Source organism: Zea mays, chromosome 1 (assembly GCF_902167145.1).
Source record: "Zea mays cultivar B73 chromosome 1, Zm-B73-REFERENCE-NAM-5.0, whole genome shotgun sequence".
Classification (NCBI taxonomy): domain Eukaryota; kingdom Viridiplantae; phylum Streptophyta; class Magnoliopsida; order Poales; family Poaceae; genus Zea; species Zea mays.
Window position 1 is genome coordinate 244236900 of NC_050096.1, and position 24971 is coordinate 244261870.

General features: G+C 43.7%; 2 protein-coding genes across 3 annotated transcripts; both read right to left on the reverse strand.

Annotated features, from left to right (window-relative positions):
* Positions 1 to 397: 397 nt before the first annotated feature.
* LOC100191742 (uncharacterized) lies at positions 398 to 3214 on the reverse strand. The gene has a single exon (NM_001137170.1). It carries the CDS (start codon positions 3158 to 3160, stop codon positions 719 to 721), a length of 2442 nt encoding a protein of 813 aa, NP_001130642.1. The 5' UTR covers positions 3161 to 3214; the 3' UTR covers positions 398 to 718.
* A 14248-nt stretch (positions 3215 to 17462) lies between these two features.
* LOC103643539 (uncharacterized) lies at positions 17463 to 22902 on the reverse strand. 2 transcript variants are annotated; one of them, XM_008666710.2, is made up of 11 exons: positions 22773 to 22902; positions 21929 to 22101; positions 21475 to 21584; positions 21028 to 21205; positions 20518 to 20627; positions 20244 to 20417; positions 19986 to 20154; positions 19330 to 19644; positions 18907 to 18972; positions 18746 to 18803; positions 17463 to 18330 (listed from the first exon to the last, which is right to left on the reverse strand). In XM_008666710.2, the coding sequence occupies exons 2-11, from the start codon at positions 22061 to 22063 to the stop codon at positions 17783 to 17785; spliced, it is 1863 nt and encodes a 620-aa protein (XP_008664932.1). In that variant the 5' UTR covers positions 22064 to 22101; positions 22773 to 22902; the 3' UTR covers positions 17463 to 17782. The 2 variants fall into 2 exon arrangements, with proteins under 2 accessions (XP_008664932.1, XP_008664933.1); XM_008666711.3 differs by having other exon boundaries at positions 20518 to 20621; positions 22773 to 22886.
* Positions 22903 to 24971: the final 2069 nt, after the last annotated feature.

Consider the following 24971-nt stretch of genomic DNA (forward strand, 5'->3'; position numbering starts at 1 on the left):
ATAGACTGTACCAGTACACACGTTTAGGTTATTCATATTAAGACTGTTCAATCACTCCGTCTAAAATAAAATGGTGCATCATGAGTCCATTCCTCAAATTTAGTGAAATGACTTCAATCCTCATGTTAGTGGATATGTATATTCGTATAACTCAACATGCTAATTGCATTTCAAGATGAAACAAAGATGTGTTTTTCCTTGATAATAATACTTGAAGATGTCTTTTGCTACAATAGAATGTTTGTAATTGAACTTGAGGCCTATAGTTCTACACAGTAGTCACATAAAAATATCCACCATAAGACCGTAGATTAGAGAGAAGCAACCTAGAATCCTAGTCATATCAATACCTGTAAATAAAAATTACATTGTCAATATCAAATAGATAAATATACTTCCAAAACACCATGCATGGCGACTAATAGTTCCAACTTAAACAATCAGTAAAAGTGTTCATCCTGAGAACAAAAGGACATATTTCAATTTTTGAACCACATGCATATATGGCTATATGCTAACTGATAAAACAACTCCTCATGCTGCCATATCATGTATGAGAAACAGCAGAAGATTTCAGTTAAAAGGTACAGCAGTGAGACCCATTGGAACAATAGTGAAGTCCGATTCAAAATTATTCATTGATATCTTAATATCTGAAGACCTAATTCATTTTGTGGCTGAGAAACCTTTTGATTTGGAGCCAAAATATGTTTGGACCTCATGCTTTCAGAAATGCTGCTTGTTGCCGGTCTTCAGGAGTGGTACTCTCAGCAGTTTTAGAATCACCATGGGGAGCATCAAATCCCTGCGAACCATTAGATGGGCCATATCCAGGGTTGTATCGATAGAAGCCATTGTTATTTTGGAAATGTGGCATACCAAAACTTCCCTGGTGATGTGGTAACTGAGATTCATATGACTGCGCTTGAGGACCACCATATCCCAGTTGCCCTTGGGTTGATCCATAATCTCTTGAGCTCCAGCGGGTGTCATATGAGGGTTGTCTTGAAGCCACATGTGCAGGTTGTGCTACTTGATTTCCAAATCCAACCTGTTCTTGTTGGGGCTCAAAGCGATATCCTGACTGAGGCAATTGGGCACCATACCCAACTTGTGGTGGATGGTTGCTAAATTTTGGTTCTCTCTGGGGAGAGCGAAACTGAACATGCTGATTTCCTATGTTGCTATATCCTGGTTCACCCCGAGAAGCACCAAACTGTGGCTGTGGTGTCTGTACAGGCTGAGGTGCACCATATCCAGGCTGCGCTTGAGGAGCACCGAAACCTGAATTCCATGATCGAGATGAGCCAAACTCAGGCTGCTGATTTGGAGTGTTACTAAGTGTGGATTGTTGTGGCTGAGAGTGAAGAAATTCAGGTCCCACCGCTGGAGCAGAGCTAAAGCCAGGTTGTTTTATTTGAGCAGCACCGTCTGCATTGCGAGAGTGATACTCAGTCCTAGGCTGATACTCTGTTCTAGGCTGAGGTGTTGGCATAGGTTTTTCTTCAAAAGCTTTCTCAATTTCTTCCTGTCGACCAGCCTCCTTGAAAAAGTTAACAACAGACTCACGGAACCCTTGAGGAGGCACAATACCACCTCTTGCCATGTCCATCACTAGGCCCCTTGCTTGATCCAAGTCCTCTTCTTTGCACAAGGCTTTGACAAGGATTTCAAAAGTGGTCATGTTTGGTTTGATTTCCTTGTCAGGCATCCTCCCGTACACCTTCAAGGCGTCATCAATACGGCCAGCTTCTGTAAGCCCTTCAAACATGCGGTTAAAGAAACCAATATTGAACTTTGGCCCATGTGGTTTCTCATCTGCCATTTTATAGAAATATTCCAGTGTATCTTCCACATAGCCTTCCTTGAAGCATGAGTCAACAAGGTAAGTGTAGGTGTACACATCTGGAAGTACTGACTTCTTCTCCATCTCCTCAAAGAGCTTTTTTGCCTCAGCTAGCATCCCATTCTCACAGAGTTTGCCAATGATGTTGTTGAAGCAACCAACGTCCATTTGGACATTCTTCCTGGGCTGGCGGTGGAAGACCTCAATCGCCTCCTGAAACTTGCCCTCCCTGAAGCACTGGTTAACCATGACATTGTAGGACTCTGCGTTGATGCCGATGAAGCTTGGCGGGGTGTGGTTGTCAATCATGGTCTCCCATAGGTCGTTGGCCTCCTTGTGCTTGCCGTGCTTGAAGAGTGTCTCGAGCAGCACGTTGCAGGTGGCCGGCGTCATCTTGAAGCCCCGATCAAGAAGGGACTGGTAGTTGTCCATGGCCTCCTTGTCCTTGCCCTGCCTCCAGTAGCCCTCCATGAACGTGGTGTGTACAACACCGTCATAGACAAGGCACCTCTCTGCGAGCTCGTTGAAGAGCTCGAAGGCCCTGTCCCAGTCGTTGAGGTCGATGTAGCCAGCGATGAGGTTGTTGTAGACGAGTGAGTCGGCGCCAGCGCTGCGGCTGAGCATCTCGCGGAGGAGGTCAAGGGCGTCACCGATGCGGCCAGCAGCGACGAGACCCTTGGTGAGGTGGCGGAAGGTGACGGCAGAGGGGGAGAAGGGCGCAGACGCGAGCATGTCTTGGTAGACCTGCAGCGCGGTGTCGACGCGGTCGGCCTCGCAGTGTGCGAGGATGAGGGTGTTGTAGGAGACGATGTTGGGGACGATATTAGAGCGGCGGAAGAAGAAATCAAAGAGGGCGACAGCGTCATCGTGGCGGGCGGCGCGGACCATGGCCGCGGCCACGGCGTTGGAGGTGAAGACGGTGGGCCGGACGCGCGAGGAGACGGCGGCGCGGGCAGCGGCTGAGGCGCCGTCTAGATCACCAGAGCGGATGAGGGACTGGACGCGGTTGTGGAGGCTGAGGCGCGGGCCAGTGAGCGCGGAGGTGGTGTCTGGGAGGCGGGGCGCGTTGGGGTCCCGTGGGGGAGGTGGCCCGCGGCGGAGGGCGTTGATTGGAGGCTCGATGCGGAGACGGCGCTTGCGGCGGCGGCGCTCGGCGGCGGCCTCCTCGGCGGACGAGAAGGCGAAGTGGCGGCGCCCCATGGGGGTGAGCAGCCCCGCGAGGGTGGGTGGTGGTGAGGAGCAGATGGCCGGAACGGGCGAGGGGTGGAGGTGGGAGAGGCGACGGAGGAGCAGGACACGACGGTAGAGCGTCATCTCTCCTTTGGAGGAACGAGCGTTGCGCTGCCTTGGTGGGCGCCGGCGGCGGCGAGGGAAATAATGAAGATGATCAGCTTTGGGAGCGCCCTGCGCTTGCAACAAGCAAGGGCAGCCGGTAAAACCCTCGCTGCCTCACGCTGACGGCTCACGGCCTCACGGGAGCTGGGCCGCATGTGCCAGCAAAACCTCTATGGGCTGTGTCGGCTATTTCTTCGTTACGGCCTACTCCGGAGCCGACCCAAACGACCTGCGCAACGAGACGGCATGCCGATGGATTCTCCTGTCTCGCGTTCTTTCCTTCTTTTCTGTCTCTACCGCTATAAAACACCATTTTGTTTTTGCTATCCACCGTCGTTTCTTTTTACAAAAAAAATATATTTCTTTCTAGTCTAATTCCCGTTCTAAACACATACGTCGTCGTACGTGAGGTGTGAAAAAGTATGTAGGTGTGAAGAAGTATGTAGGGTTGTTTCTCCCGTGTCCTGTTGTTATCCTATAAATAAATCATAAGAAACCACCCAACACGTTTCACATGGCACTGTTGGACGGCAGAAAAGGACGGGTGGACCATCCGGCCCTGGGGTCGGACATCCGTGGTCCGGACAATCCGCACTGATGGTGCGGACAGGCCGCGCACACGTACATCAATTAGGGTTATAAGTTTCTTGCGGGATTTGTTAGTTAAAACCACGGATTTAGCTTGGGATACGGATTGTAACGGGTCAGACTTCCTCTCTCTCTCTATATATATATATCTATATATATATATGGAGGACAACGACCGATTAATCTTCAACAATCGAATCAATCATCAATATATTTCTTGTTTCACCCTGTACATTAGTAGTAGTTCTAATTTAGCCTTAGCTTAGCCCTTCTCCATCCCAAATTCTCCACTTCTCTTCGGCTCTACGTCGATTAGATGTGTCTAGGGTGGCCTGCCGACCCTAAACAAGGCCTAGGACCTCTCTCTAGATGAAGAAAGCACGATTAAGAAAGTCAAGCAACAAGAGCAACAAGAAAATCAAGAGATCACACTCTTTCTAGACTTTTCAAGGCACTAATCACTAATGATCACTAGTCGTAGTGATGGCACTTAGATGAGTTTTGGAGCTCTTGTATTGAAAGAATTAATGGGATGCTTGAATGGATTGAATGGATGTGGTTGAGATTGTATTTATAGCCATCAACCACTTTCTAACTGTTGCCCACTTTCTGCCAACTGCGGACGGTCCGCGCTCCTGGTCCAAACAGTCCGCCACTGCACATCAACTGCTAAAATCACAACGATCAGCAGTAACGGCTATATCAACGGCTATAAGTGCATTAATTGTGTCATCAAATGTCCGATAAAGCAGTTGTGGACGGTCTGGCCGTGCACCCGGGACGGTTCGCGAGGACACTAAAAATGAATTTTAGCGAACTTGACACCTTCGAGTTTCTCTGGTTTTCAATGGGCGGATGGTCCGCGTCTGAGGCCGGATGGTCCGAGCTTGGTCCTGGACATTGCTCTCTTCTCCTTCAGACACTCCATAGTGTAAATGCGAGTTTTGCATAGTTCTTGTCCGAGGCACACCTTGGTGTCGCGGACGGTCCGTGCATAGGTGAATACTCCAAAAAGCTTCTCCTGTCAGGAATAATCTATGGTATTCCGAACGGTCAACTTAGAATTGAGATAGATGGACTTATGCACCTGAGAATTAATCAACTAGGCAAACTAGTTAGTCCATAAGATTTGTGATGGCCGTCAAGCAGCAAAATCAATTATAGAAAATGGTTAAGGCCATTTCCCTTTCAGGAAGTCCACGCGACTCAACTTCGTGGGGCGAATGATGGTGTTGTCCTCTTTAATGTCGATATCTTTGTTGTCGTCGTTCGACCCCTTAGTACGGTCCGCAACAGCGCCTTTAGCTTGTGATGTAGTGGCTTTGGTTGCCACAATTGAGCCTTCAACCTTCATCTCCTGGGTTTCCTAGGCAAGCATTAAGGCTAGCTCAGGGACTAGCTGCTCTCCGACCATCTCTGTGAAGACAGAGTTTGTTCCGCGCTAGCTAAGGCTAGTTTCAAGGCAACTTGAATACCACGGTGTTCTTCTTTCTTAGACTTTCTCCTGTTTGCGAGGAATCTCCACAACTTGGAGCCTCTCGCCCTTACAAGTGATGATCACAAAGAAGCACGGAAGTAAGGGAGGGGAGAGCAACACACACAAGACTCAAAGCGAGAGCACAATCACGCACACAAGTCACAACTCGAGCTCAAAACACAACACAAGGAGTTCTCAACTCAAATGGAGCTCAAGTCACTATCTCAAAGAATTGAATGCGTGAGAATGGAGTCTTGGAGTCTTAAGATCTTTCTTGTAAGCTTGGGTGCATCCTCCATGCGCCTAGGGGTCCCTTTTATAGCCCCAAGGCAGCTAGGAGCCGTTGGAGGTCAACAAGTAAGGCAATTATTGCCTTCTGTCGGGTCGCGCACCGGACAGTCCGGTGCGCCACCGGACAGCCACTGTAGACGGTCCGGTGCGGATCTGTTTCCTTTCCTGGCGCAGATGACCGTTGCAGCGCCGAGCTGGTTGGCGCACCGGACACTGTCCGGTGCACACCGGACAGTCCGGTGCCCCCTGCCGACCGTTGGCGCGGGCCACGCGTCGCCCGCGGATTGCGCGGCCGACCGTTGCGCTGGTGGCTGTTGGCTCACCGGACAGTCTGGTGAATTATAGTCGTACGCCGCCTATTTCTCCCGAGAGCAGCCTGTTCACCGGAGTTCAGCCTAGCACACCGGACACTGTCCGGTGCACCACCGGATAGTCCGGTGTGCCAGACCGAGCTGGACTTTGGTTGTACTCAGCTAACTCTTTCGCATTTCTTTTCTTCTCTTCTTTTCTCTGTTTCCAGCACTTAGACCATATATGTTAGTACAAAAAAACCAATGTACTAAGTCTAGAAACATACCTTCTCTTTGTTTTGCACTTCTCTCTTCATTTAGCACAAATGAACTTAATTAAATGTGTTGAGCACTTAATCACCAAAACATACTAGAAATTGTCCAAAGGCACATTTCCCTTTCAATCCCCCCCTTTTTGGTGATTTATGCCAACACATCAAAAAGCAATGCAAAACATGCAACATCGATTCAAATTGAAGACCAAATTGTTTTTTATTCTAATTTGGCATATTTGGATCAATCTTTGCCACCACTTGGTTTGTTTTTGCAAATCAAATTCATTTTCCTATCTCTAAGTCAAACTTACTTGTTTGGACATTAAGAGAGATAATCTAATGGAAAAATGGTCGAGTGCTAAAAACTCCCCGTTTTCCCATAATCATAAATTCTCCCCACAAGAGACCAAATTTTGACAATAAGAGTGTTTTGACAAATCAAAAGTTCTAACTCTACTATTTTCAAAATTCTCAAGTGGTAGCTGATCCATTTGCTTTGGCCTTAATTTCTCCCCCTTTGGCATGAAGCACCAAAACGGGATCATTATTGGCCCTTTAACCCCATTGCCTCAAAAATGTCAATTAAGAGCAAAAAGGCAATAAGAGTATAAGAATGAACTTGGAGGTAAGGACACTAATACCGGGGTGCAGTGGAAGTCTTTGCATGGTCCAAGTTCACCTTTCCCTTTCAAACACAAAGGTTAGTCTTCAAAGGGTCAAGTTGTAGCACTTCTCCCCCTAAATATGTGCATCACGCACACATGGACTTGTGAGGTCCGAGGATTCCTTGCACAACTTGAGCACCATAAATAAACAACAACTCTCATAAATGCATAAAGTAACTTGATCAAAGGCATAAAACACATGTATGCTATAAATCAATCCAAGTTACGCGAATCTAAGACATTTAGCTCACTACGCAGCCTGCAAAAGGTTTTTTCATCTAAAAGCTTGGTAAAGATATCGGCTAGCTGGTTCTCGGTGCTGATATAGAACACTTCGATATCTCCCTTTTGCTGGTGATCTCTCAAAAAGTGATACCGGATGTCTATGTGCTTAGTGCGGCTGTGTTCAACAGGATTATCCGCCATGCGGATTGCACTCTCATTGTCACATATGAGTGGGACTTTTCTCAGATTGTAGCCAAAGTCCCGGAGGGTTTGCCTCATCCAAAGTAGTTGCGCGCAACACTGTCCTGCGGCAACATACTCGGCCTCAGCGATGGATAGGGCAACAAAGGTTTGTTTCTTAGAACTCCAAGACACCAGGGACCTTCCTAGGAATTGACACGTCCCTGATGTACTCTTCCTATCAACCTTACATCCAGCATAATCGGAGTCTGAGTATCCAATCAAGTCAAAGGTAGACCACTTTGGATACCAGATCCCGAAGCAGGGTGTAGCAACTAAATATCTAAGAATCCGCTTAACGGCCACAAGGTGACATTCCCTTGGATCGGATTGAAATATAGCACACATGCATACGCTGAGCATAATATCCGGTCTACTAGCACATAAATAAAGCAATGACCCTATCATTGACTGATATGCCTTTTGATCAACGGACTTACCTCCTTTGTTGAGGTCGACATGTCTGTCGGTTCCCATTGGCGTCTTCGCGGGCTTGGCGTCCTTCATCCCAAACCTCTTGAGAAGATCTTGAGTGTACTTCGTTTGGGAGAGGAAGGTGCCGTCTTTGAGTTGTCTCACTTGGAACCCAAGAAAGTATGTCAACTCGCCCATCATTGACATCTTAAATTTCTGTGTCATCACCCTGCTAAACTCCTCACAAGACTTTTGATTAGTAGAACCAAATATTATGTCATCGACATAAATTTGGCACACAAAAAGGTCACTGTCATAAGTCTTAGTGAAAAGAGTGGGATCGGCTTTCCCAACCTTGAACGCATTAGCAATTAAGAAATCTCTAAGGCATTCATACCATGCTCTTGGGGCTTGCTTAAGTCCATAGAGCGCCTTAGAGAGCTTAAAACGTGGTCGGGATACCTGTCATCCTCAAAGCCAGGGGGTTGTTCCACATACACCTCCTCCTTGATTGGCCCATTGAGGAAAGCGCTCTTCACGTCCATCTGAAACAACCTGAAAGAATGGTGAGCGACATAGGCTAACAAAATACGAATAGACTCTAGCCTAGCCACAGGAGCAAAAGTCTCCTCAAAATCTAAACCTGTGACTTGGGCATAACCTTTTGCCACAAGTCGAGCCTTGTTTCTTGTCACCACCCCGTGCTCGTCTTGCTTGTTGCGGAACACCCACTTGGTTCCCACAACGTTTTGCTTTGGACGTGGCACCAGGCTCCAAACTTCATTTCGCTTGAAGTTGTTGAGCTCTTCCTGCATGGCCAACACCCAGTCCGGATCTTGCAAGGCCTCTTCTACCCTGAAAGGCTCAATAGAAGAGACAAACGAGTAATGCTCACAAAAAATAGCTAATCTTGAGCGAGTAGTTACTCCCTTGCTTATGTCACCCATAATCTGGTCAACTGGGTGATTCCTTTGAATCATCGCTCGGACTTGAGTTGGAGGGGCCTGTGGTGCTTCTTCCTCCATAACTTGTTCTTCTTGTGCTCCCCCTTGATCACATGCCTCTTCTTGATGGACCTATTCATCATCTTGAGTTGGGGGATGCACCATTGCTGAGAAAGAAGGTTGATCTTGCTCTTGTTGTTCTTGTGGTCGCACATCTCCAATCGCCATGGTGCGTATTGCGGCCGTTGGAACATCATCTTCATCTACATCATCAAGATCAACTTGCTCTCTTGGAGAGCCATTAGTCTCATCAAATACAACATCGCTAGAGACTTCAACCAAACCCGATGATTTGTTGAAGACTCTATACGCCCTTGTACTTGAGTCATATCCTAGTAAAAACCCTTCTACAGCTTTGGGAGCAAATTTAGAATTTCTACCTTTCTTCGCTAGAATGTAACATTTGCTTCCAAATACACGAAAGTATGAGACGTTGGGTTTGTTACCGGTAAGAAGTTCATACGAGGTCTTCTTGAGGAGGCGATGAAGATAGAGCCAGTTTATGGCATGGCAAGCTGTGTTCATAGCTTCCGACCAAAACTGCTCATGCGTCTTGAACTCTCCAAGCATCGTCCTTGCCATGTCGATAAGCGTCCTGTTCTTCCTCTCTACCACACCATTTCGTTGTGGTGTGTAGGGAGCGGAGAATTCGTGCTTGATGCCTTCCTCCTCAAGGTACTCCTCCACTTGCAGATTCTTGAACTCGGACCCGTTGTCGCTCCTTATCTTTTTCACCTTGAGCTCAAACTCGTTTTGAGCCCTCCTTAGAAAGCGCTTTAGGGTCCCTTGGGTTTCTGATTTATCCTACAAAAAGAATACCCAAGTGAAGCGGGAAAAATCATCAACAATTACTAAACCATACTTACTTCCCCTGATGCTAAGGTAGGCGACGGGTCCGAAGAGGTCCATATATAGTAGCTCCAGTGGTCTTGATGATGTCATCACATTCTTGTTGTGATGAGTGCTTCCCACTTGTTTTCCTGCCTGACAAGCTGCACAAGGTCTATCTTTTTTGAAACATACATTTGTTAGTCCTAACACATGCTCTCTCTTTAGAAGTTTGTGAAGGTTCTTCATCCCAACATGTGCTAGACGGCGATGTCACAGCCAGCCCATACTAGTCTTAGCGATTAAGCATGCATCTAGATCGGCCTCCTCTTTCGAAAAATCAACTAAGTAGAGTTTGCCATCTAGTACACCCTTAAACGCTAATGAACCATCACTCCTTCTAAAGACAGATACATCAACATTTGTAAACAAACAATTGTAGCCCATGTGGCACAATTGACTTACAGACAGGAGATTATAGCCTAGCGACTCTATTAAAAATACATTGGAAATAGAGTGCTCGCTTGTGATGGCTATCTTTCCCAAACCTTTAACCTTGCCTTGGCTCCCATCTCCAAAAATAATCGTATCCTGGGAATCCTTGTTCTTGACGTAGGAGGTGAACATTTTCTTCTCCCCCGTCATGTGGTTTGTGCATCCGCTGTCGATAATCCAGCTTGAGCCCCGGGATGCATAAACCTGCAAGGCAAATTAGGCTTGGGTTTTAGGTACCCAACTCTTGTTGGGTCCTATAAGGTTAGTCACAATAGCTTTTGGTACCCAAATGCAAGCCTTGTCTCCTTTGCATTTGGATCCCAATTTTCTAGCAACCACTTTTTCATTTTTACATGAAAGTACAAACGTAGTGTTGCAAGGATGAAAGACAGTAGTAGGTTTATTACACATTTTCCTAGGAGCATGAGACACAAAATTTATCCTAGGCCTACCATTAAAATTAGAACTTGAAGCAAACATATCATGTGACTCACAAGCATCATGATCATATCTCCTATTATGACTAGCAATTTTCCTATTATACATGAAAGCATGATTCTTTTGATTACTACTAGTCATAGGGGCCTTCCCTTTCTCCTTGTGGGGAATGGGAGCCCTTTGGCTTGTTAAGTTATTGACTTCCTTTCGAAAGCCAAGTCCATCCTTAATTGAGGGATGTCTACCAATTGTGTAGGCATCCCTAGCAAACTTTAATTTATCAAAATCTATTTTGCAAGTCTTAAGTTGAGCATTAATACTTGCCACTTCATCATTTAATTTAGTAATGGATGCAAGATGTTCATTACAAGCATTAGTATCAAAATCCTTGCATCTATTGCAAATTACAACATGTTCCACACGTGAACTAGATTTATTAGCTACTTCTAGCTTAGCATTTAAATCATCATTAATACTCTTTAATCTAGACATAGTTTCATGACAAGTAGATAATTCAGAAGATAGCATTTCATTTCTTTTAACCTCTAACGCAAGTGATTTTTGCACACTAATAAACTTATCATGCTCTTCATACAAAATATCCTCTTGCTTTTCTAAAAGTCTATCCTTTTCATTTAAAGCATCGATTAACTCATTAATTTTATCTACTTTTGCTCTATCTAAACCCTTAAATAGATCGGTATAATCTACTTCATCATCACTAGAATCATCATCGCTTGAAGTAGTATACTTAGGGGTTTCTTGAATGCTTACCTTTTTCTCCTTTGCCATGAGGCAAGTATGGCGTTCGTTGGGGAAGAGAGAGAGGACTTGTTGAAGGCTGAGGCAGCAAGTCCTTCGTCGTTGCCTCGTCGGAGTCGGAGGAAGAGCAGTCCGAATCCCATTTTTTGCCAAGATGCGCCTCGCCCTTCGCCTTCTTGTAGGCCTTCTTCTTCTCCCTCTTCCCGCTCTTTTCTTGTTCCTGATCACTATCATTATCGGGACAGTTTGCAATAAAGTGACAAGTCCTACCGCATTTGAAGCAGGAGCGCTTTCCCCTTGTTTTTGTTCTTGTTGAGGTACTCCTTGCGTCCTTTAAGAGCGGTCTTGAAGCGCTTGATGATAAGCGCCATTTCACTCTCGTTGAGCCCGGCAGCCTCTACTTGTGCTACCTTGCTTGGTAGCGCCTCCTTGCTGCTTGTTGCCTTGAGTGCAACGGGCTACGGCTCATAGATGGGCATGGGGACGTTTAATGCATCATCAACATACCTTGCCTCCTTGACCATCGTGCACCCGCTCACAAATTTTCCGAGTATCTCCTCGGGCATCATCTTTGTGTACCTAGGATTTTCACGGATGAGGTTCACAAGATGAGGGTCAATAACAGTAAAAGACCTGAGCATAAGTCGGACGATGTCGTGGTCCGTCCATCTCGTGCTCCCATAGCTCCTAATTTTGTTGACCAGGGTCTTGAGCCTGTTGTACGTCTGTGTTGGCTCCTCTCCGCTGATCATAGCGAACCTTCCCAGCTCGCCTTCCACCAACTCCATTTTGGTGATCACGGTGGCGTCATTTCCCTCATGTGATATTTTGAGGGTGTCCCAGATTTGCTTGGCATTGTCCAAGCCGCTCACTTTGTTGTACTCGTCCCTGCACAAAGATTCTAGCAAAATAGTGGTAGCTTGTGCATTTTTATGAATTTGCTCGTTAATAAACACAGGGTTATCCGTACTATCAAATTGCATTCCATTTTCAACTATCTCCCAAATACTAGGATGGAGAGAGAATAGATGACTACACATTTTGTGACTCTAAAAAGAGTAGTCCTCTCCATCAAAGTGTGGAGGTTTACCAAGAGGAATTGAAAGCAAATGAGCATTGGAATTGAAAGGAATATGAGAATAATCAAATAAAAAATTTGAATTAACCGGTTTCTTTTTCTCGTCGTCGTCGTCTCTCGGTGAAGAAGAAGATTCGTCGCTGTCGTAGTAGACGATCTTCTTGATGCGCCTCTTCTTCTTCCCGTCCTTCTTCTTGTGACTCGAGCCAGAGTCAGTGGGCTTGTCATCTCTTGGCTCGTTGAAGATTGACTCCTTCTCCTTATCGTTGACCACCATCCCCTTTCCCTTAGGATCCATCTCTTCGGGCGATTAGTCCCTTACGTGAAGAGAACGGCTCCGATACCAATTGAGAGCACCTAGAGGGAGGGTGAATAGGTGATCCTGTAAATGTCAAATACTAATAACCACAAAACTTTGTTAAGTGTTAGTACGGCTAAGTAGCGAGCTCTTGCGAACACACAAGTAATCACAGAGAAGCAATCACAAGAGACACGTGAGTTTATCCCGTGGTTCGGCCAAGTAACACTTGCCTACTTCCACGTTGTGGCGTCCCAATGGACGAGGGTTGCACTCAACCCCTTTCAAGTGATCCAATGATCAACTTGAATACCACGGTGTTCTTCTTTCTTAGACTTTCTCCCATTTGCGAGGAATCTACACAACTTGGAGCCTCTCGCCCTTACAAGTGATGATCACAAAGAAGCACAGAAGTAAGGGAGGGGAGAGCAACACACACAAGACTCAAAGCGAGAGCACAATCACGCACACAAGTCACAACTCGAGCTCAAAACACAACATAAGGAGTTCTTAACTCAAATGGAGCTCAAGTCACTATCTCAAAGAATCGAATGCGTGAGAATGGAGTCTTGGAGTCTTAGGATCTTTCTTGTAAGCTTGGGTGCCTCCTCCATACGCCTAGGGGTCCCTTTTATAGCCCCAAGACAGCTAAGAGCCGTTGGAGGTCAACAAGGAAGGCAATTCTTGCCTTCTGTCGGGTGGCGCACCGGACAGTCCGGGTGCGCCACCGGACAGCCACTGTAGACGGTCCGGTGCGGATCTGTTTCCTTTCCTGGCGTAGATGACCATTGCAGCGCCGAGCTGGTTGGCGCACCGGACACTGTCCGGTGCACACCGGACAGTCCGGTGCCCCCTGTCGACCGTTGGCGCCGGTCACGCGTCGCCCGCGGATTGCGCGGCCGACCGTTGCGCTAGTGGCCGTTGGCTCACCGGACAGTCCAGTGCACCACCGGACAGTCCGGTGAATTATAGTCGTACGCCGCCAATTTCTCCCGAGAGCGGCATGTTCACCGGAGTTCAGCCTGGCGCACCGGACACTGTCCAGTGCACCACCGGACAGTCCGGTGTGCCAGACCGAGCTGGACTTTGGCTGTACTCAGCTAACTCTTTCGCATTTCTTTTCTTCTCTTCTTTTCTCTGTTTCCAGCACTTAGACCATATATGTTAGTACACAAAAACCAATGTACTAAGTCTAGAAACATACCTTCTTTTTGTTTTGCACTTCTCTCTTCATTTAGCACAAATGAACTTAATTAAATATGTTGAGCACTTAATCACCAAAACATACTAGAAATTGCCCAAAGGCACATTTCCCTTTCAACAGTGTGTTTGAAGCAAGCTTCGAAGGCAGGGCAAACTATTGTAAGCAAAGAGAGTGACACAACGTATGTTGTGCCAACGATTACGGGCATCACCCCTTTTATACGAGAGATTTTTTAACTAAACTATTTTACTCACTGAGCACTTGACCCCACTAATCAGAAGTTGTCTAAAGTAACTTTTCATAACGAGTTTTGGGAAGGTGTTTTTCGAACATTCGACGCGAGGCCTCCCAATCATATTTTCTGTGTCTAAGATCGTTATGAAAAATGAACTCATTCCACAAGGGGCTACTGTTCGGGGCCTATATTGCCAAAAATCCTCAAAATCCTTTGTTTACAGGTCAAGTGTGTTTCAGGCACTTTAGGAAGAATAGACGATGCCAACCTTCAGCCAAAGCGGCTAGCGAAGAGCATGCCAAGGCCGCTAGCTTTGGCGTCAAAAGGCTTCACACACGAAGTAGAAAAGGAGAAGAATCGAAAGACTTGTGCTGCAAAAAAGAAGGAAAGACAGTATTGCCTCGATGTTACTTGTCAACCATATGTGTAAACTTTGTGGGCATACTTGTAATTTCATAAGAAGTTGTACCTCTCCCTTATAAATAGATGAAGGGTGCCATGCATAAATTCACCTTTTGAAGGCCCATAACTTCGTTTAGCTCAGCCTTTGAAGTACCTTCGCGCTATCTCTCGTGTAAAGCCAAAGGTATGTTTGTAATCACATGTTCATTGCAAAAGATGAAATGATAAGTGTTGAGACATAAAGATGAGTAACATGTCTTACTTTTTGTTGTTCATTTCCTATACCCATTATCACATATTTATTCCCATCTTATATCTTCTCCCTTGAATTATGTCACACCCGAATTTAAGGACAAATTCAGATGCATCTCACATGTGTGCCAGGATTAGGTTTCACACATATGACGACTCAGTGTACATAAAAAATATCACATCTTTATTACTTAATATAATTTCTATACAAAATAACTAAATAAAGTATACCATATGACAACAACGATCATCCATGACCATAGTTGACTAGAAGACAATGGTCTAGACCTCTTCGAACTCATCTTCACAATCCTCCTCTTGGCGGTACCTATTCTTGATCTGGTGTGATTATAGCAAGGGTGAGCTCCCATACGATCATCGCTCAGCATGTGCGGGAAAAAGTGTTGTGTAAGTCTTACCAAAGAATGTGGTTGAGACTGAGCATTGCTTTTAATTTTGTTACTGAAAAATTTATTAGCAGATACTAAATATAAGTAAATACCATCCCAATTAAATAATAGATCATAATGAAATATCCCACAATGCAATGCAAATGCATGACAAGTTAGATTTAATTCCATAATTTACTCATGTGAGGGTCCGAGCCGCTCATGACTGTGATCACGGCTGATATAGCAATTTTGCACTCTGTAGAGGTTGTGCATCTTTACCGACAAGTCATGTTCCCTTTCTCTCCTCGAGTTGATTGGACCCTTAAACACTTCAAAGGTGAGTTAGCGAGGGCGCACTACGAGACCTTTACAAAGTTCCACGAAACCCGCTATAGTTTTAGGCAAAAAGAAGTACACGAATCCCTCATCCGAAAAGCCATCTCAGCTTGATCGACCTGAGAACCTCCCTATACATTACAGCGATTCACTCCCCGCTTGCCCCTTTCGATAAGGTAAGCCCTTATTAGCTTTATAATTAATTGGCCAAGTTCATCACATTCTACCCTTGTGGTAGCAATGTTGTCTCGGGTGGTTGCTCCATGTTCCAATTAACAAAATGATCTTATCATGCATAATAATAACAAGACACGATCCTAATAAATAAATATAATATTAATCCCAAAACCAAGTAGAGCAATAGCAGGACTATCCAATAATTCATTTGTATGCAAGGTGTAAGGTAAACAAAACTATGTAACCTATTAGGTTGCCCAACAATTTATGCAGCGGCGATTAACAGAATCATAAATATTATTAGGTCAAAGAATATGATTAAGTACACAACTTGTCTTTTTGGTGCAACTCCAGTTACTTCTCAAAGTTGGGTACAGATTCCTCGTAAACTCTTTTCTAGTTATAGTAATACATACAAATAAGCAAATAATGAATACAAATAACTTAAAACAAACATGGAATCAAACTACGTAACAATATTCTACTTGGCCCTACCTTCAACCGAAAGAATTCATCATCCATACAGATCAGCGCGGCTTGACACAGTTGTCTGAACAACACCTGCATACCCCTTAGAGCATCTACAAGAGACTAGCAAAATGACTCGTTAAACTAAATTTTAGCTACTCAACAACAAAATAACTCTCCAACATATTAGCTATCTGACTCGGCAATCTATCCGACTCTCAAATTTGCTCCCTCACTAGCCAAATTTGGCTAGCCACCTGACTAGTTAAACTAGATGAATAATCTGTTGGAATAGAGATACTACAAATAGAGCATAATCTTTATAAAAAAGTAAATAGAGAGTCAAATAGAGAGACAAAAATGAAGAGTCTATTGGAGATGCTCTTAGCAGCAAAAGGTTTTCTCCAAATTGCTGGGCCTCAACTACCGTGTGGTGTATAAGCGTGGTTCGTAGAATCGTGTGGCAGACGCATTGTCCCGTAAAATTTCTCATGAGCTTCATGTGCAGCTCTGTCGTGTGGCGGACTCTGTTGATTTTCGGTGACTTACATGAGGATGAAGAAATTGTTCGCCTGGCAGGGCATGAAATCTGCGGTGCTTCAGTTTGTTCGTGCCTGTACCGTCTGTCAGCAAGCCAAACCGGATCGCTCCCGTCTTCCTGGGTTGCTCCAGCCATTATCGGTACCCAGCTCAGCGTGGCAGGTTGTATCAATGGATTTCGTTGAAGGTTATCCTCCTTCAATCGCGTGCTGGTCGTGGTGGATTTCTTCACAAAACATGGTCACTTTATTCCTCTTCGCCATCCGTTCTCGGCAGCTAGTGTGGCCAAGCTCTTCATGCTGCATGTCTATCGCTTACATGGGATGCCATCTTCCATTGTCTCCGACAGAGATCGCATTTTCACCAGCCAGTTGCGGCAGGAGCTCTTTAGCCTGGCTGATGTGCAACTGCGCATGTCATCCTCGTACCTTCCGCAATCTGACGGCCAAACCGAGCGGTTGAACCAGACGATGGAACCTTCTTGCACTGCTTTGTCAACGCTTGTCGACCAAGTGGGCTTCCTGGATTCATCTTGCAAAACACTGGTATAATTCTTCTCCACATTCAGCTACTGGTGACGAGAATCAAGAAGGGTAATCAAGAGTTTTTTAAGCTGGTGACTCTGAGATGTACACAGGGACAGACCAACGTTAGGGTGAGCGGGGTACGGGCTCCCACTCTTTTTTTTTTTGGTTTAGTGGACCTTCTAACTCATTTACTGTAATTACAAAGACCCATTTATTAGTAACCCTCTATCAAGGCCCCACTCATATTTTGGGCTAGAACTGGATGTACACTTGATCTTGATCAGCATCCACAGGCCAGTGACAATGTTATTAAGTAGCAGTATTTATCAGTGTCAACTACTCTTGTAGCTGCACACAAGCCTTCACGAGAGTTTGGCGCAGGACAAAAGATGGGAGTATACTTATATATAACAGTGCCTCCTTATATTGCTCAGACACAGAATCCTGAATTGTATATATAGGGTAACTATATTGATGTGGAGTCGTGGAGACGGCTCAGCTCTCCTCTGCTCGTTCGAGCTTCCTCTTCCTCTTTACTTTATTTTAGTGGTACTCTTCACTCCTTTGCAGCTCCAGCTATCTCTCCGGGCACACGTACTGGGTCTGGGCTGCTTGCTAAATGCTAATCCATTCTGGCCCACCGCAGCGCTTGTTAGGCTTTCTGGCCCGATGGGCCATTCCTCGTTGAATTACTACTATTTCAGATCGGATCAGAAACTTCATTCTCGCCATCCTTACCGCCATCAGCAGATACATCAACTTCAGCTTCAAGAGACTTGCCTTCTTCAGTCATCGACCCCTGCGCTGTGGCGGCCGGGTGGTCTTGGTGGTGCGACGGCAGGGCCGAGGGTGGGATCTTGGCGAGGTGCCTGTTGTTGTTAATCCAGTTCTTAAAGACGCGCTGGGTGACGCCGATTTGGGCGCAGAAGGCGTCGACAGCTTCCGCGCCGGCCTTATGGACGCGCCACCTAAAACGCTGCGCGAACTCCAGCATCCGCTCCTTCTGTTCTGCCGTGAGTTTGGTCCAGACCCGCTTCTTGCGTGGCGCCGCCAGCGGCGCGGAGGCCGGCCCCACGGCCATTAGGATCTTTACCTTGTTTTCTGTTCCACAGTCTCCCAGTCTAGTCTCAGGCGACGTCTCGTCGCTTGAACTCACAAGCTTCGGCAGCACCGCCTCGGTGCTCTTGCCATCGTCGTGCTTTTTGAGGTTGACCGGCCGATGGTTGTGGTCAGCACCGAAATAAACAACTGCTCCAAGCCTCCAAGCACACCGGCAAAACAGTTCAAGATCAGGAAGGTGAAATGAAAACTAAGTGCCAAAATCTGTCATGCCCACAGACCACTCTAGCCTTTAAATTACCCATGAAACACTTAAATTATGCAAGTTTTCTCTTTCTTGCTAATCCCAGGGGGCAGTTCCAATCACTGATTGGTAAACTGACTGCGGCCTTTCTTTCGTTCCTTTAAAGAAAATTTCTTGCTTTTCTTTATAGAAAATTATAGCTAAAATCTTCAGTCTGTAGATTTTGTTAGACGTTACCAATAAACATTTGTTTATGCATTTATGGCATTGCTCCAAGACATGATTATAATATCTTCCATTTCTGGGAAATCTAGAGTTTAATATATTTAACCTAAATTAAGATTCTACAAAGTGACGTACCATCATATGCTACTTCAGAAAGCTTAGCAAGTGCATCCAAAAGGTCCTTTTCTTGGTCCTGATTCAAGACACAAATGTCATCAAAGCACAAGAAATATTTGGGATAAGAGCAAATGAATGTAAACATTGCACTGCCATAATGAGTTCAAGGGGAATCTCACTTTAAGTGTCAGTTTTGCTTTCTCTAAATTAGCTGAATCTGGATTTTCTTTAAATATCCTTTCAACCTACAATCAAGAAGATGGCTAAAACTCATCAAACAATGACAGAAGAAATCCTTGTCAGATGCCTAAACCTCATTAAACAAAGACACAAGAATCCTGGTTAATTTAAACTTTCACATAATGGAAATTTTTATGTGACTAATTGATCTAATGCCAATGGTTACACAAAGGCGGCTAATAAGAATAAATTCAAGACAATGGTATTATTAATATGGATAAAGGCTATATATGGAATCGTAATTTGTGAGACATGTCACATGACATCACAACGTCAAGAAAGAAAGATTAATAAGTAATTGGACTATTGAAGGAGTCCTGCAGCCAAATTATGTATTTGGACCACAAGGAAGAGTAGTGTACCTTATTTAGAAGGCTAGCAGTTAGGCAAAGCTTAATTATTTCAGAACCATGTTCTAAATCTGAGTCCTTATTCTTAGCCTTCTGGTACTCAATCTCATACTTCCTGTCCACAACACCCAGACTCTCAGATACACTCATCTCAGGCGCTTCAGATTTCATTTTCTCTGATTCTTTCCTAGCATGGTCAACACTTAAAGAACTTTGACCAGCATTCAATCGGCTGTGCTTTTCTTGAAAAATGGGAGATGAAACGCATCCAGACTTCACTTGACAGCATAACGTCTCACAATCAAGTGTATCAGCAGTGCAACCGTTCTGCCAACATGTAAAATCCACCAAAAGGCTTTAATTTAACAATTTTGACAATAAAAGTGTATTAGCGTATAGACAACTACTGTCAAAGATGTTATCGAACTACGAAGGCATAAAAATGTCTTTTTTCGTCAGTTACAGTCACACAACCACAAAATGGGCATGGTAATGAAGAATAATAGATGGTTTTCATCATGATAGTGTCCATGTCCTGTTCAACATCATTATGGTTCAGCAACTTTTCTACATATGGATAAGATAGCTATAGAAGAAAACAATATAATGCATATGCACAATTCAAAGTTGAATGCAAATGTTCTTTAAAAAAGAGAAACATTTCATACCACCATCATCGCACAAACTTCCACAGGTAACTGATTGGAAGGGCCACATTTTAAGTACGCTGGTGCATGCCCATTCACAGTTTTCAACCTTTTAGCAGACACCACTGTGCGGGATTCAAAATTAGGTCCTTCTTTGGCTCCATTAGAGCTATCTGATAACCCAATGTCTCTGTTCCATTAGCTATCACAACAAATGAGCATCAACTCATTTATTTGTGAAAAAAATGATTTATATGGGGGAAAAAAGAAGATTTACACCTTGTGGAGGACATTGAATTCTCTGATATTGGTGATTGCTGTATCAAACTGAGGCAGCTTGTGGATGAAGTGCAAACCTCACCAGTTGAGCCAATCTTGTCATGAAGCATAGCATGCACATCAAAAGCAGGATCGTTCTTTGTAACAACAGATAGCTTTGCCAAACTAAATTTCCTGCTCAATAGGAAATGTTAGGCATGTGAAACTGCAGGGAAGAAAATGCATTTAATAAACATACACTTCGTACTGAGAACAAACGACTAGACATGCTCACCTCAAAGACTTGATATGCTCATTTACACTGGCTTTCATAAGAATTTCTTTATATTCACCATGCGATATTCTAAGTTCATTTTTTAGTTCAGATAGAATCTTGACCTGTAACTGTAAAAATGTATTGGTAAAGAGAACTGAAAAAAGCAAGCATGTAAAAGCTTGGCCTGGATCATAATCTATCCAAATTATAGTTCAGTTTGACTTTGTCCTAAGTCAAACCTCTCTAATTTTGACCTTATCTTTAGAAAAATATGTTAACACCTCAAGGTTCAAATAAATGAAATTTCAAAATATGTTTCATGGAGAATTTAATGTTGTAGATGTTGGTGCTGTTTTCTATAAACTTGCTCAATGTTAAAGAAGTTTGACTTGGGAGGTGAACTATAATTTGGAACCGAGGGAGTATAATAAAAGAATATACAATTGATCCGACAATTATATCATCTATGATTCCTTTACTTGTATTTGGAGCTTATAGTAAAAGGAGGTATATAGCTAACAGATGTACCAATGAGAGGTGGTTTGTCACAGCACAGAAAGCTCTTAACACTGCTGCATATGCTGATCGCTCCAAGCAGTGAATCTGAAACACAGTATCTCGGGTATCTGGTAGGACGCATTGAAGATCTGGAAAATCCTTTATAACTTCAGTACTGCAAGTGTTTCTTTTGGAGTGCAAGCTGGCACTGACAAGAAATGCGATAGTCCATATAAATTGTTTTGTAGTATATCTAATACGGTGGTAAGAATTTGCTTAGCTAAGACAAGGAAACAGGAACATGTAGATATATGTCTAGGATTCTAGGCCACACAGAAACATGAACAGTACTAGATGCCAACACATAGCATCAAAAATTTCAAAAGGATAGAAATCTAGAGCTGTGGAACAGATAAGTCTTTCAATCAGCATATATGTTTTATTACGAGAAACAATACTAATTACTAACTATTTCACCTGAAAGACTTGATTTGCTTATTTGATCTGGCTTTCACAAGACATTCTGCATGTTCCGTCTGCAATATTTTAAGCTCATTTCTAAGTTCAGTGAGACATCTTTCTTTGCCCTGTAAGAAGGCAAAGGTTAGTAGCATGTAACACACATATATGTAGAATTGTAGATGGAAAAGATACTGAATAAGCTACTGTGCATATTCTAGAAAAAATTATATCCATTGAAATTCACCTCAACAGTACAGTAGCTACACATACTCATAAAAAGGAGGATTAAAGGAAACTAAAGGGCATGAAAACTAAGGTTTCAACAAGATAACCTCAGAAGTGACATAAAAACAAAAGTATCTATCACGTTACCATGTCATGATATAGAGTAGCAGATCACAATATTTCCTACCGTATATTATTTGTTTAGTAATACTTCACAGCTGAACCTATAGGAGTGAGGAAGTACCATTGAGAGAACGTCTGACTGAGCACAGAATGCTCTCAGCACAGCAGCATACGCCGATCGCCTCAAGGAGTAAATCTGAAATGCAGCATCTGTAGCATTTGATATTACACATGCAACTTGTACAGAATCCTCCATAGCTTCAGTATTATGAACGACGCCTCTTCAAACCAACACTGCAACATGAACCCCTCGATATCAATTGATGTATGGTGACTGATAAGCATTGGGATAACTCAGGACAAATTGGGCGCTGGGATGCATTGCAATACTCATGTATTACACAGAATGAAAGGAAAATCGTGTTTATAAGAAATGTTTCTGGATTAATAAATAATTCTACACGTTTGTGGAGGGAGCAACAAATATACTGAATCAGGACAGTTCGTTCTGCTGAAAGGCAAACTGTAGTTGTTTTAGAATATGCGTTGCTCAGCCGTATCCAGCATTCCACAAAACCATATCAATGCATCTGCTCTGCTCCTCTCGTTCCCCCCATTCAGAAATCAACATTCCTATTCTGTTGCAGTGAAGCCACTCGCTAGCTGTTTTCAAACTGAATGAGGGGAAATCTACAATGAGCCGTTTCTGTCTCTAGCATCACGCAACACGGCACCAACGCTACACGATCGCGCTATCTATACAGAGGATAATATCACCCCCAAAGCGCCACCAAATGCACATCAACAAGATCTTAGAACCCGATAGGAAGAAGGAAAAGCATCGGAAGTGCCCAAATGAAAGGGAATAGGAGCGATCATCGCACCGTACAGCGTTTACACCCGGCAATCGAAGCAGAGGCCGTCGAAGGTGAAAACAAAGGGGAGGGACGAAGGTGTGCATGTACCTGTAGTCCACTAGTCCTGTACACGAGGGCGGACAGGGCGACGGCGAGGTGGGGGGAGTGGGACAGAACGGAATCAGCGGTCGAAGAGGAAAGGCGAGCGGAACTGCGGGAGGCGGGGGAGGGCTGACGCTTCTTAGTTCCTCCCCTTTTGGCCTTTTCGTCCCGAAGACGATTTCAAAATTTTGAAATGGCCGCTCTGAGCGACGCGTGTTCTGTTAGACAGACCTCCTTTGGATCCTCGCCATTTAGTTTGAAAACTCAAATTTTTTTAGAATCCTTGTCATTTTTAGGGTAGCAATCGTCAAGAGATGTTTTATAAATAAGATATTTAGTTATTTATATGAAATTTTCTTTCCTTGGATTTGCCTCCACTTACTTCCAAACTAGTCCATAGACATTATTTATTTCCTTATTTATCCAACTATTCATGGTGGACTACGCGAGTATTTGTTTCTATAAACCGGGAGCCATAGCTTATATATATACTAGGTCCGTGCCTGTGCGTTGCCACAGAAGTAAAAAATAGTATAAAACATAAACATCACTTTGATATACAAAATATGTGTGGTAAAATGTCACTGTATTAAGGCAGGGATGGGTTAGTTTCTAGCACGAGTGCAACGTCCAAATAACACAGAAGGATCTAGTAAGCCAGTATAATGGATCGTTCCCACAAAAAATAGTCATAAAATAAATTTAATATCAAAATGAACATATGATTCACATACCGAATATGAATGGTAACACTTCAAACAACAACAACAATAACGTGATGATAAAATTGCCTCGAGGTTGGATTTACAACTCTATTGCCATTCATGTTTTGAACATGTTATGTTTCACTCAGTCGTTCTAATTATGGTAGGTTTATGAGCAACAGATCTCTGAATCCAACCACCACATGATGACAAGAGTAATATAGATAGTTGTACCACAAGTTCTTGTGTTCACCAGACCAGGTCACTTGTTTTCTGAAAAACGGAGCGAAACAGTGGTCGTGAGACTGGTATGTTGGCCACCCGACTCCAGTTGTACCATAAATCAAGCACAACATGACAGCATGTTGAAAGAAGAGAAGAGGCCATGTTACCTAAATCTGCAGAAGTAGATGACTCACATAAGAAACGAATTCTGATCTTAGGAACACAGAAAACATATTAAATACTATATGCACCTTGGTTTGTTGGCTTTGCTTGTTATCTTATAAAGATTAAAAATTGTTGTGTACTGGATACTTGTTAATCTGAGCAGAAACGTAACACCCAACTCAAAACAATGAAAAGAGCAGAGAAGTCTCAGTACCAACAGATGAATTACTATTGTACCTATATGGCTGAAGAAAGAGTAAAGGATGGATGGATATGTTTGCTCGCAGTCTCAAACTCTAACACGCCTTGTATCCGAGGGAGCAGAAGGGGAAGGAGTCCGAGAGGTTGAAGAATGATGCACATAAGCTAAATGGAGTCATCTTCAGTCATATGCATACCTGCATAACTGAACAAAATAGGAATAGGTAGTCGTTCATACATGAAGATGATGCAGTCATCTGCAGACCTGAAGAATGATGGTCATAAGATGTACATATACAAGCAAATGCATAACACAAATAGATATGTGTCTGCAAATAGCATTCAAACATGAAATATAAGTTATGACCAATCATACCTGATGCATTGTGTATGTGTTGATATAAAACTGCAGCTCATGTATGAACAACGTAATCATTATAAGTAGCCTAAGAATTGTCACTACCAAGATATTGATGATTTGCTAATTAAAGACAAACCTCAAAACCATATACTTAAGCGATTATTTGCAACAATTATAGACCATTATTTCCTCTAGGCAGACCCATTCTCTCAACCAAAACCTAGAAGTAGTAAAAAACTGGTTAGCGAACATAATGTCCTATTTCTAGACAACAATCTTGTCTTGATTAGCATTGGACCAACACATGTGAGAACACCAGTTTTAGCTTGTCAGTTGTACTATACATAGGAGGCTGTTTGCAGCCTGATGATCAACTACATTTGTAAATGGTGAATCAGAGTTAACTAATAAGTATTGAAAGATTGAAAAATAGTAGAATGCGAATAACATGTATAAGTTTTAGCAATATTCACCTTTAGAGTTGCATCTGTCGTTATTCCAGTGGCGGGAGCGGGCAGGAGGTCTTATTGATGGAGGTTGTCTCCCCCG